Below are 13,167 nucleotides of genomic sequence, written 5' to 3' on the forward strand. Positions count from 1 at the left end.
TACTGAAACATCATTAGATCAACTTTTTTTTTAGTCCAACTGTTTTTAATGTTCTATTTTGTTTCTACATTTTATTCCTACTTGCTTTTTTCTGCCCCCCCCCCTGTATTTTAATAATGTAAAGCACTTTGCATTGTCTCTGTACTGAAATGTGCTATACAAATAAATTTGCCTTGCCTTGCCCTGTCTGTTGTTTTAAAGTAAATGAACTGCAACCTTGAAAGAAAAAACAAATGAGACATTTGAGACATTACAGCGTGAATTCATTTATTTATTTAAAAAAAGACAATGTTTCAAGGAGAAATGTTTTTTTCTAAATATGACCGCTGCCCTATCTCTCCTCCACCCGCTTCTTCTTTCCAGCCGTGGCTCTAACACATTGTATCCCAAACACTATATGCCATCTTACAATTCAGATAGTTTCATGCAAAGCTGGTCAAAGGCAAATCAATTAGTAGACATCACACACTGGATACTAGATGTGTATAAACCTTTAAAAAATCAAAATGTCACAAAAAAGCAGATTTTAGAGCATTTACAAACCAAGCCTATTTAACATATAAATAGATAATGTCACAAAATTAAATTAGAAAATGTTATTATTTCTCATTTTATTACATGACCCAACATCTACAGGCAACATCTATGTTTACATACTGCTATTGAGGAATTTTGTTTCCATTAAAACTATTTTTATAATTTCAAAACTAAGTTGTGTTAAATAAGTTTTTTTAAGATAACTTTCGGGGAGTTTTTCCACACTCAAAACAAAAATACCTGCTTGTCACTGGAAATTCAATTCTAGGTTTAGCAAGACTTCTTACCTTGTGAAATTTTCTTAACATTTGCTTGGATGGGGAAATTGCGGCTATTGCTCCAATATTCCAAATGGATTTTGAAATGTTTTTTTTTTTTTTTTGCTTTGTTTTTTTTAAAACATTTACAACTACACTGTCTGTGGGGGTCTAATAAAAATTGTGTCACAGCAGGTAGTGCCAATGTAGATATTAACAACATCAATATACAAGAAGAAGCTCTTGAGCAGTGCTAAAACAGGGCTAGGCTAAAGCACAAAGCAAGACGTATGGAGGGGAAAAAAATGGCTTCATTGCTGTGTTTTTCTATTACATAATGAAAGATATTATAGTCTCTAATAATCTTCAGATATCATGTTCACAGATAAATCTGCTCTCCTGATTCATCATGCCCTAAGAAAAGTTTATGACAAAGCTATACCAAAGTTATAACAAACATGCATATCCAATGTAAATAATAGTTTTTAATTTTGTGTTAAATTGCTTGATGGCTTCATAACTGTTTTTAATAGTGACCATGCATGGCTCCTTAAACTGAGTGGAAAGGAAATTATAAGAACAGAGTGATGCTTCTTTAAAACAAAAAAATATATTTAAAAAAAAGTGCCCAAATGCTACATTTCATCTCAAATTAAAAGTCTGCATTTACAAACTGTTGGTAACACAAAAATACACAGACATGTGAGATTGGTCATAAACAGAGGTTATACCTGAAGTTATAGATGATTTCTGAAACTATTGCTCCGCCTCTGTAGGTGAACAGGTTTGGGTGTTTGTCAGGGCAAAATTCTGTGTAATTTGTTTTTTGTCGACAGAAGCAGGAGTAGCAATGAGATACTTTTACTGAAACACCGTTAGCTTGCCTTATGATAGGCTGGAACTGGATTTAAACGTGACGTTTGGTCATTAAATCAAAACTCTCTCCTCTGGACTTTGTCTTAACTCTTGAACCGCCAAGATATAACACCCATAGAACCACGCGATGGAGTAATGTTGGCAGCACTGTAGGGGATCTTAATTGTGAATAGAATACCAGTTGGCAAACTCAACCAAACGGATAACAAAACAGCTCAGTCCCCAGTCTACTGTATTTTCCATATTAGGGCACAATGACTCCCTTAGACGTTTTAGGTATGCGCAGTTCTAATTTGGATATTTTATGTTTCAATGACCCCATTGCCCGAAAGATGTAAAGAGAGCTCTTTGAGGAAAAATTATGAAGAATGAATCATGAGGGATATAATTTAAGAGTTATATAGGTCTGACAATGCTCGGGGAGTCAAAGTAACTCTTGGCTTCTCTTGTGTTAAACCTACAGATTGCATCTCTTTCTTGTCGGATTAACAGTGGAAAAAACAACAAAGCTACAGTAGACAGCACAGACAGGTTTTAGCCTCCATACATAATTCATCTTTGTGAGTATTACTGTTTTAACATCAAGATCTTATAAGTTACACTGTTAAAAAAAACAGACTTTTGGGGATCAGTCCAACTAGAAATTCAAGTCTCAAAATATATAAATCATAGTGTTTCCTTGTCTTTGTCAAGTTTTTGCTTTCCAGTGGTGAAGATCCATTTAGTCAATTAAGAAGACTAAACAGTACATTCCTTGAAACAGTATAAATCCCAACTTTGGCTTCCTTCCAGGCAATCATACAGTGTGCACGATAAAACATTTAAATACAGCTTCCTCTGTGACTTAGATTTCCCATCAGTTTAGAGGTCAGTCGCCGACATGGAGGATACTTTGGCCTTCAGCAGTAAGACAGCGGTCCGTTAGGAATCTCAGAGGTCAAAAGTCTGTATCCGAGAGATTTCAGGAATGCATCAGAGAAGTGTCCTCCTGGGCAAATCAACTCAGTAACGGAGGGCCAATCAAACAACTCATGTCCTTGGCACTTCTGAGGGGTAGACCATTTGAGGTCCCGATCATAAAAGGCTCAAAGAAGCTGGTTAGCTTAGCATGAAGACAGAAAACACAAAGAAACAACTGGATAATTGTCATATCAGGTAAAAAATTTAAAAAAAATATTTAAAAACGACTATTTAATACTGTTGAATTTGTTTGTTCCCTTCAGATTTAGTAGTTTGAAGGATGTGTGTTATTTTTCTGACTCATTCAGATTAGATTGTTTCTCCAACTGTTTTTGCTTTTCAGTCTTAAGCAATGTTAAGCAGGTACAAACTGCATAAGGACCAAAGATCTGTTTTTTATATCAAACCTGATCAAATCAGAAGGACGTCTCTTATAAGGTTTGAGGAACATATGAACAGTGAGTGACTGTCAAATGTGTAAAAACAAATCTAACTCTTTTTTCTCTAGATCAAAGTGAAGGTTCAAATGTTTTGCACCGAGTCCAATTTGAATCTCAAGTCTTCGAGGCCAAGTCAAGACTCAAGTCTTTTACACTGGGTCTAAGTAAAATATCTGCTTCTTAAGAGGTAAGTCAAAGTAAGGTCTTGGGCCAGGTCCAAGTCTCAGGTATTAATGATTAAATTGATTAGTTACATGCTGCTCAGTCTGCCTAAAACCATAATTTATAAAGGCTATAAATTCAGTTCCTTGTCTTTCAGCCTAATTTAACACATTTATATTTAACACCTTTCATCTTTCCAGAACAATGGACCTGCGATGGACTGGCGACCTGTCCACGGTGTACCCCGCCTCTCGCCCGTTGAAAATGCTGGACGGATCTTTCCAGAACGTTTAATTCAACATGGGAAAAATAACTTGACAGAATTATTTTGAAAATGAAAAAACTACATTTAACCCACAGAAAATATGCTTTTATTTTTAACGAAAACTAGTAAAAGTAGGTTAACAACATCAAATTCCTCAATGAATAAAATGCTTTTGTTTTGTAAAACTAAATTGATCTTTGTAATGATATTACCTTTAGAAGGGAAGGATAAAATGTTAGAGGTCAGTTGTATCTTTGCTTTTCTCATTTCTTGTAAAAAGAAAAAGAAGAAGAAGCTGTTTATTGTGCTACTAATGGGACGATTTGACCAAAAATAAAACAGTATTAAGTGACTGAAGAGATTTGGTCCTTAATTTCAGTCTTTTTTATCTCTCTTCTGTTTTCATGTCCTATGCCAGGAGATCACTCCGTTTGCTGCACCAGACCACCAGAGCAATCATGGCCAACGTGAGGAAAACCGGTATGAGAATGAGAATGGTGAGCGTGTCGTCAGGCGGGTCCACCCACATCTCCTTCTCTATGGTGCAATTGGAGAAAAAGTGCTTGTGTATAAGGATGATGTAGCTCTCTACCAGCGGATTGGGCCAGTAGCAGTTGACGCTTTGGGACTTTGTCTCTGTGCAGACGGTGAAGACGTAGTACTCACTGTGGAGAAAGCAAGAAAAAGAAGGCATAAGAAGACATCAAAACACAGCAGTATACGAGAGAGGTACTGCAGTTCTTATGCACAGTTTGACTCAAAATGTACGTAATTGTCAAGCTGGCATTTAAAGCTCACTGTTGTTTAGCCAGAATTAACCTAAGCCTTTGGGATTTGGCGAGTAATCCATCACTGTGACCAAGGCTATGTTGCTATTTACTCCCGTTTTTGGACCGCTAGCCTTCTTTTCTGCAGCGTTACTCAGAGGTGCGCTGAAGCCCTTCAGGCACAGAGCTCAGCTTTGATGAATAACATCCAACCAGCCTTAATCCTTCTTTCTCCAGTAGTAGTTCTTTGTCCTCAAAGTTTTCTCACAGCATCCTGATGCTGCTGTTTTTACAGCTGAAAACTGAGTGGCAGACTTAGAGCAGCAGTTTAGGATCTCCAGATAAAACGTCTTGTTTCCATGACATGGATCTGTGCAAAGCCAGACGTTCTGGGATATTTATAAAACTCCGACATCTGCGAGCAGCCATATTAGGAACCACAATAAACTTGGACAAGGAACGGTCTGGGATTTGGGAGGATGAAGTGCTTCTTCTTGATGTGTCCATCTCTTTCCACCAAATTTTGTCTCTGTGCAGTTAAACAGAAACGTGTTGTAAATATTGCAAAAGAAAATATAATATATATGTTAATTAGTGATATCGTTAACATTTTCCATCTGTACAAAGGGTTTTATAAAGTGGTAAACAAATTGTGATTGTGGCAAGACAATGTTTTATTTGGTTTGCTTTGACATTTTGTTAAAACATATCTATATAAATAGATTTCCACAGCCTTAGACACCCACAGCGCTTCATTCATGACCAGTTGAGAACTTATCAATTGGTCCAACCGGGACTGTTTACATACACATATAAAAATAAAGCATTCAACCCACCTAAAGAAATCTATTTTTATATATGTACCCAAACCTTGTACGTCACTTCTATGTTTGGATTTAACCAAAAAGCCATAAAGAAACTTAGATGAAAAGCTTTTGCTGGTTTTCATGACTGGTCATTCCCATCAACTTCCCACCTGAGATATGGATCCCTGCAGCTCCTCCACAGCTACCATGGGCTTCTCAAGCTGCTTCTATAATTAAATTCCTCCTTGTCTGGTCTGTCAGTTTAGGTGGACGCCAATGTCTTGGTCAGTTTCCAGGTATTCCATAATCCTGATTTTTATACATTGAAAAGGACTTTATGAACCACTAAAACCTTGGCATCTTGTATATAAAAAGGACACTGAAAACAGTGCTTTAAACTTCTCCCCAGCTTCCACCCTGACCTGTCTGATGTGTTTTTCCATCTTCATGATGCTGGTTGTTCATTGATGTTCTCTAACAAACCACCGAGACCTTCCCAGAACAGCAGAATTTCTGATGAGTAAAAATTATAACTAGGTGGACTCTATTTACTGCTCAGGTGACCCAGAAGGAAACTGGTTGAACAGAATTTTATTTATGGGTATCAGAGAGAAGGGAGAGAAATATACATATTTTCTGCCCAGACTTTTTCATTGTTTTTTTTATAAACATGTTTTAATGAATAATTTGCTTTTCACCATTATGCACTATATTGTGTTAATGTAACACGTACAACACCATTCAGCGTATGAGAGAATAACTTAACAGGCAAATCAAAGACACAGAGGAAAAGAAATCCTGCCAAAAAATAACATATTAATAATTTATTACAACTCAGGACAGATCAGGTGATTCAAGAATTAAAGAAATGTAATTTATTTAATACAAATTGAGTCATTATTAAACTGTGAATTTAAAAAAATCGAGAGAAGTTAAACAACTGGTATGCATGTTAACATCATTTTTGAAAGTTTCTGGGGGGAAATATGAAAACAATATGCACATAGTCAAATATATAAGCCTGCACAATTACTGGCATCCCAGCAAAGATGTGTTCAAAAGCCTTAAATTAAATGAGACTTTGTGAGATGTGTTTTATTTTTACCATCCGTCTCACTGTTTGTGGCAACAAGATAAACTTGGAACTTAATCCAGCCCTGTCTGTCACAGTTCCAGTTGTCTTACACTTTTGTTATTTCAATTATTGCTGCCACTGTAGATAGAGGGAGGTTGAGCCTGAGCTATTTTCTCCAAGCCATTTCCTGACTTAGGAAAAGTCCCACATCTTTTATATGCTTATATTGCACTTTATTTACTTTTAATTATAAATACTTACAGAAAGTCCTGCATTTTAATACGTTCATGGAAACTTTGTTCAACTTAAAAAGTAAAGTACATGTTTTAAAAAGTTTCCATGTACATATATTGTTGTTACCTCCACTTTATTCCTGATACAAGATTTTTTTTTCTCCACTGAAATAATTTACTCCACTTAAAAGTTAGATTCAGTGAAAGATTACGCTACAACTACCAAAGGTTGATTTATTTCAAGGCCTTTTCCACATCTTTACCACGGTCACCAACCCATTCGTTGGGAGCTGTGTTTTCGAATCAATCTTTAGCCAAGAAAATCCTGAACTTCGTCAACCGGGCTTAATAATGAAACTTTGACAGCCAATCAGAATTTGGTATGCAAAAATGTTGAAAAGCTGTGTTAAATATTATCAACAGCCTATCGTCAAACGAAAAATAGAATGTTTTCTTTTCCGACCTTAGAAGTAAAACGGTGGTATTTGTTTGGGCCGCGAGTTGGTTTAAGTAATTCATCCTTAAATACCCCGTGAGTCTTTCAGGTGGTGAGCGACGGAAGCAAAAGAAAAGCTCAAAACAGCCCACAGAGCGCCTGATAGAAGTAAAACCGATGTTGAATCCACGCCCGACTCACACGGATAACATCTAGACAATTATGTAAAGCTGCGACTCATTTTATAAGTTCTCTCGGCTTGTAAACAGCACACTAATAGAAAACAGAAGCCATGACCTGAAGCCAAGCAGTAATCACATTAACTCATACATTACACTCATGCCCTCTATATGACCTACAAATTAGGCTCTGGCATCAAGCTTTGGCCATTGTCTTCATTGTATCAGATAAATCTGCCTTGTGGCTCAATGCAACATGTTTGTACTGGACGCTCCACTTCTGGAGATGAATGGGCTGTTTAGACGCTCGTTGTAAGCTATTAGCGGCGTATTTGGTTCTTGTTCAGTGAAAAGAGGATGGTTTTATTTAACGTAACGTGACCGGAAACAGCAGAGTGGGGACAACACAGGATCGGACACGGAGAAACTGAACCAAGGAGTGTTTATAGTGTGGACATTGATTGGTGGTTGTGTACACGTGTGAGTGGATGAACAGCTGGTGAGCAGCTGTTACAGGCCAGGAAACTCAGGCTCTGAGGTAGAAGAGTAACACCAGTGACCGAAAACAGGACTAAAAAGAAAGATGCTGCAACTCATTATGACATCTCTCCCTTTTGTTTTAATGACATAAACTGGTCATTCTGACATGCAAGGTAAGCCACTAGTTAATTAATACGTACCAGATATGACAATAATCGGTGGCCTTCAGCCGATCAAACACACTAATGACAGAGGCAGAAGGAAAGACGCACCCATCTGAGCTTTCAGGAGGATCAAAACGCAGCTTTCAAGACTAAAGGGAGTACCGACTTTTGAAGATATTTCCCAGATGTGTTATCTAACCCATTTACAACAGCACGCAATAATCAGCTGGAAGGCGAAAATATTTCTCTGGCTCCCAACTGAATTATACACATATATACTTACAGTACATATTTTACATATCAGCCATAAGATTAAAACCGCCAGCCACATAAGGAAGAAGTGTTCACCAATGTTTAAGAATTACTTCCATGTAACCAGGATCCATATATATATATTTAAATCATGTTAAATACTTTTACTTTATAAAATATTCAAAGATGAATGTATGCTGTGTGCCCTGGTAAAAGGCATCATTTCACAGAACATTTCAGTTATTCATTAAAAACGAAATCACTTCATTTAGTAAATGTGGTTGCTCTTAATGCATAATATGCATTTTATTTGGTAAATGTTGTGCCCAGGTCTCTCTAGAATAATAGATTTTATTCTAAACTTTTACCTGGATATGTAAAGAAAAAAAATGTTAAATGCTGATAAAAGACCATATAGAAATAGAGTAAATTGGCAAGCGCTACTAGAGTTTTGATATCATCCAAGTTCTTAGTGGTTCTGAAAAGAATAAAGAAAAAAAAACTTACACCAGATTAAGGTGCCTCTGCAGTCTCCAAGGCCTCCGTGACGTTTTACATACGCCTAGATAGTGAAAAATCTAGGAAACGCTAGTCCATAAGGCAGGTGATTAATGGTAAAGTACCGCTTCTAACAGGATGTTTCTGTGTTATCTGCTCAGTTTGCCTGTAAATGGACATATATTTACATATAGTGGTTACTTACTGCCAAACAGAGCGTCGGTACTTCCATCAACTACAGCACACACCTTTTCTCCAAACAACTTTTTCCTCCACTTCTGCGCACACTCACTCAAAAACATGCGCATACATCTTTTTCTCTGATCATCCTCAGATGATGAAACACAGGCTCAGAAGTCTATAGGTGATTTTTTATTTCAGCCACACTGCTAAATTCTAATAATAACTCTGGTAATTATAAATTATAAACCCCATGAGCCGCTGCTCGCACTTTTTCCCCGACTCCTTCTCCCTGTCGATACCAGGCCTTCTCTCTGACAGCTTGACAAATGTATTTTTCATTTAGACAGCAGCCTGAAAAACAATTTCTTTCAGTCTCTCAGCAACGGGCCTATATGCACAATTTACAGCTGTGCATGCTTCTCCCTAGGTGGGAGCCCTATTCCATGAGGATCCCAGTGAATAATGATTTCTATGTGCAAGGAGCCTCAGCGGAGCGAGCAGGATGGCATGTGCACGCCAGTTGTTGTGCCAAATGCAACACAATAAAACACCTGGAGCGCTGCCAGCCCTGCGCAGGCACGGTTAGGTCGGCATGAGGCCAACCAAATTCTGTAGTGACAAATCCACACCAGTGGGTACAGGCCACACACAGAGACCCTGCAGGGGACCATTCACATTCTGGTGGACTTTGAATGCCGTGCGGTGGTCTTAATTCAATGTGAAGGCCGAGTGCGTTGTCCCAAAGATTTAAAACAGGCACTGCTGGAATGTGGGCAACTCTGTTTTCCAGTTTGGTCGGTGGAACGTCTAAGATTCTCTTTTTATCAGCCCACGCCTTGAAATTATGTCGAAATCATATTTGGTAAAAACAAACACTAAAACCCTGTTTCTCCCTTGTGTCTTTGAGAAGATGCTGAGGAAAGGCTGCATTGCTCTATTATTCAAAACTAGGAATGTGAGTACCGACCACTTTTATGGTGCCAAGTTATATATTTTGACCATAAAAAGAAAACTTAAAAAAATATATATATATTTGTCATCAAATAAAGCATAATTCCCAAGCGTTTGTCCTGATAGTGTTCACTGAGTCCTTTTTGAACCTGAAGAGAACTTTGCACCGGGAGCGATCAGCAGATATAAACATCGTTGCACCATCTGCCAGCAGTACAGCAGAACTATCAGAAAGCAGGAGGGCAACAATTGACGCAGCGACTGTAAGAGCCAGCAGACCGTCCCGCCATGCCTTGCATTAAAGTGACAGCTCAGCGTGGTTCAAAACCAACCTACAAGGTCAGGAATACTCAGCTCCATTGCTTCTCCTGGTTTGCTCATTGCGTGGATGCGCAAAATGGTACCTCTGGTCACGTGGTCTTGTTATGGCAAATATGTACAAAAGTCCTTCGTTTATTAAGAAATAGAGCAAAAACAAAGGGCAACGCACAGAAACAAAATAACAAGCAACCAGGGCATGATCATTTAATGGGAAAACCTTTATATGCAACCAGAGTGAGGCTACTGAAATCCTTAAAGTCATAGTGCATGATGACTAGGCACCTTTGAAAGGTACCCTGCTTTAATTGCATGCTAATAGTGAATCAGTCAATCAGGTGGTATCAGCTAAATGCATTTAGATATCCTGAAGATAACTTGCTAAAGTTCAAACCGAGCATCTCAAAGAGAAAGAAAGGTTAAATTACGGGACTTCAAACATGTTTTATCCATGCCATAAAAAAATAAGACGGAAGGAAAAGGGGATCCAATAGGTGCTAGCAAGTTGTAAATAATAATTGCTGTTGTGATGACCCGGATAACGGAGACTTTGCTCAGGCATGATGCGTTACAATTTGGGAAAGATAACCTCCAACACATTCCAGAGAGATAACGTCAACAATCTCATGAGGATCCAGGTGAGCAAGTACTCCACTCACACCAATCAACAGCTTCTAACGACCCAGGACAATGACGGGTGGGTCATTTATTTGCATCTCCATGAGAACAAAGAGGGTTTTTTTCTCCGTAGTCGTGGTGGGAAGAACACGAAAAAAGTTTAGGCTCTGTCTTTTCATACTGCACGAGATGCTCAGCTGCAAAAAATCCGCCCCACGTCACAGAAGATGGAGCAGGCGGGGAGGGGGGGCAGAGAGCCGAGCATGCAGAGAGCTGGCAGACACATAAAAGCCCACGGTGAGCTCTGGGGCTATTTGTTAAGACTGTGAACACCAGAGACGTGTGATGCTACCGCTTGGATAATTTATAGAGTAAACACTGCAAGTGAGCAGGACAGGCACGTTCGACCTCTTAAACCACCTGTGGGTCGTGCAACTGGAGTTCGACACACATGTGAGACATTTCAGCTTCTGCAACTTAAACACACTCATCTAAATCCTGTCCAATCACAGTGCAGTAGTCGGACACCCGTTGAACAAGCAGGGAGACCCTCAAAAACGGGGCTGACAGAACAAAATGACGTAATTCGCTGCGGGAGCGAGACAAATTGTCTCTGTTCTCTTGGAGTAAGTAGCTGCCTCCAGAATGAGCCTTGGAGGATGGGCCTCCATGTCCTTAAAAACAGCAGAGCACCAACTACTGGTTGCTCAAGTGCAAGCCACCAGACAAAGACTCCTGGATAGGTGTCGAGACAGAAAACATACTGAGTGAAAGTCTGGCTGCCTCCGATTTGAGCCTGTTTGCTGTGAATAAGTGGCTAGCGAGTGTAATCCATGTTTTCAGGTTGTTCTTCTGGAATTTTGTTTCATTTTTTTTTTTTATTGTGTCATCTGAAGGTATTACTTCAGGACTTAAGAAAGTATCGGCTTTATAAGATCATATTAGTGCAGAAAAGCAAGATTCCCATCTGGTTGTTTGGATACTTGCTTTGCTCCAACTACGAGTTTAAAAGGGTGTAATGAGCTCGAGGCAGTGTTCTGTTTCCACCTGGAACGACAAGAGTTCATGTGTGTCATTAAAGAGTCCAGAGCAGAAACGTTTTCCCTCCATACCTGCGTGCACCCCATTAAAGCCGGCTGCTTCCAGAGCTGTGAACTGTTCTGGGAGGAAAATCAATATGTTATTTGAAGCAAATGATTGAAGCACGTATACCGACGCGCACCTTCTCAGTGGTCTATCCATAACCTTTTTGCCACCCTGACAAGCCTGGACTCATTTTATACGACACAGTGAGCGTTTAGCTATCAGTGATCATTACAGAGAGCCACAACTCATTTGTGAAACAGAGGACGCCCTGCAGGGCCCAGAGCTTGTTTAAACTTGACACTCTCCACTCTCCGTGCCCCATCCTTCTCATCACTCTCTGCTTCTGTCTTCTCCTTTCACTCACCCCTTCCTTTCTGCTCCTCTGGGGCTCAAAAAGTAAATGTCCTGAAAAAAAGCAGCCTCGTCCGTGGTAATGAAGCGGGAGCTAAAGCAGGGACTCATGGGTTCAGGCCCCAGCTGGTGGTGTTGGTTTTCTTGGATCTACAATCCAGAAAACATGCATCTGAGGAAAATTTGATTTTCTGAATTGCCCTTAGGTGTGAGTGTGTGAATATTGAAGGCTGTGTTTGACCAACGTAAAATAGGGTCACGGAGGGGCTGGTGCCTATCTCCAGCGATTACTGGGTACACCCTGCCAGTCCGTCACACCTTTGATCATCGGATCAGTGTGTCACAATCACTTCAGTGGCCACAGGTTAATAAAAGCCGGCGGCCAGGCATGCAGACTGCTTCCACACACATTTTGTAAAAGAATGAGACGATCCCAGCAGATGATGGGATGCTACCGGTGAAAATTCCTCGCTACAAAATATTGCAGAGTGATCTGTTAGTGGTATTATGTGGAAAGGGCGGAGAATGACAGCAACTCAGCGTTGGCACATCGGAAAGGAGGATAGAGGGTGCTGAGGCATCCAGAGGTCACCAAGTATCTGCAGAGTTCATCGCTACAGACCTCCAAGGTTTATGTGGCCTTAAGGCTAGCTCATGAACGGCATCTTGAGTGCTTCAGGGAATAGGTTTGCAAAGCCCTGGATGGAGAGCAGTGGAAACAGTAAAGTTTGTCGCATGGAGGATAAAGGTGTGGGGCTGATGTTAAGGAGTTGGTTAGTTAAGTCAGGCCCTTAGTGCCAGTGAAAGGAGCTCTTAATGTTTCATCATACCACGGCATTTTGGACAGTTTGCTGCTTCCAACTTTGTGGGAACAGTTTGGGGATCGGCCCTTTTTTATTCCAACATCACCGTGCACGAAGCAAGGTTCATAAAGACGTGGATGAACAGGTTTGGTGTGGAAGAAGTGATCTGTCCGCGGCGAGTAAAGACAATAAGTCAGGCTTTCTAATCAAACAGCTCTGCTTCCGGAAACGTGGTCAACACTTCGCATAAACACACTCCTGAACGTGTGAAAAGCCTTCCCAGAAGAGTTGAAGCAGTTAGAGCTGCATATGCTAGGCCTGAATTAAAATAAACTGTATGGATAATGAATGGGATGTCACTCAAGTTCCTATTATGTGTAAAGGCAAGTGACCCAAAACTTCAGGTAATATAATAGCTATAGTAGATTTCCACCAGTTCTTTCACAGCGTCACGGCCTGCACAGTCACCA

At 39.8% G+C, this 13,167-nt stretch overlaps 1 protein-coding gene across 1 annotated transcript in view; it reads right to left on the reverse strand.

Annotated features, from left to right (window-relative positions):
• Positions 1–253: 253 nt before the first annotated feature.
• Positions 254–13,167, reverse strand: part of LOC105918327 (receptor activity-modifying protein 3) — a 52,373-nt gene continuing 39,459 nt past the window's right edge. Inside the window, exon 4 of the mRNA XM_012853392.3 lies at positions 254–4,162. Coding sequence (XP_012708846.2) covers positions 3,907–4,162 — 256 coding nt within the window. The 3' untranslated portion in view covers positions 254–3,906. The remainder of the gene's footprint in view (positions 4,163–13,167) is intronic.

The sequence above is a fragment of the Fundulus heteroclitus genome, chromosome 21, assembly GCF_011125445.2.
Source record: "Fundulus heteroclitus isolate FHET01 chromosome 21, MU-UCD_Fhet_4.1, whole genome shotgun sequence".
Lineage (NCBI taxonomy): Eukaryota > Metazoa > Chordata > Actinopteri > Cyprinodontiformes > Fundulidae > Fundulus > Fundulus heteroclitus.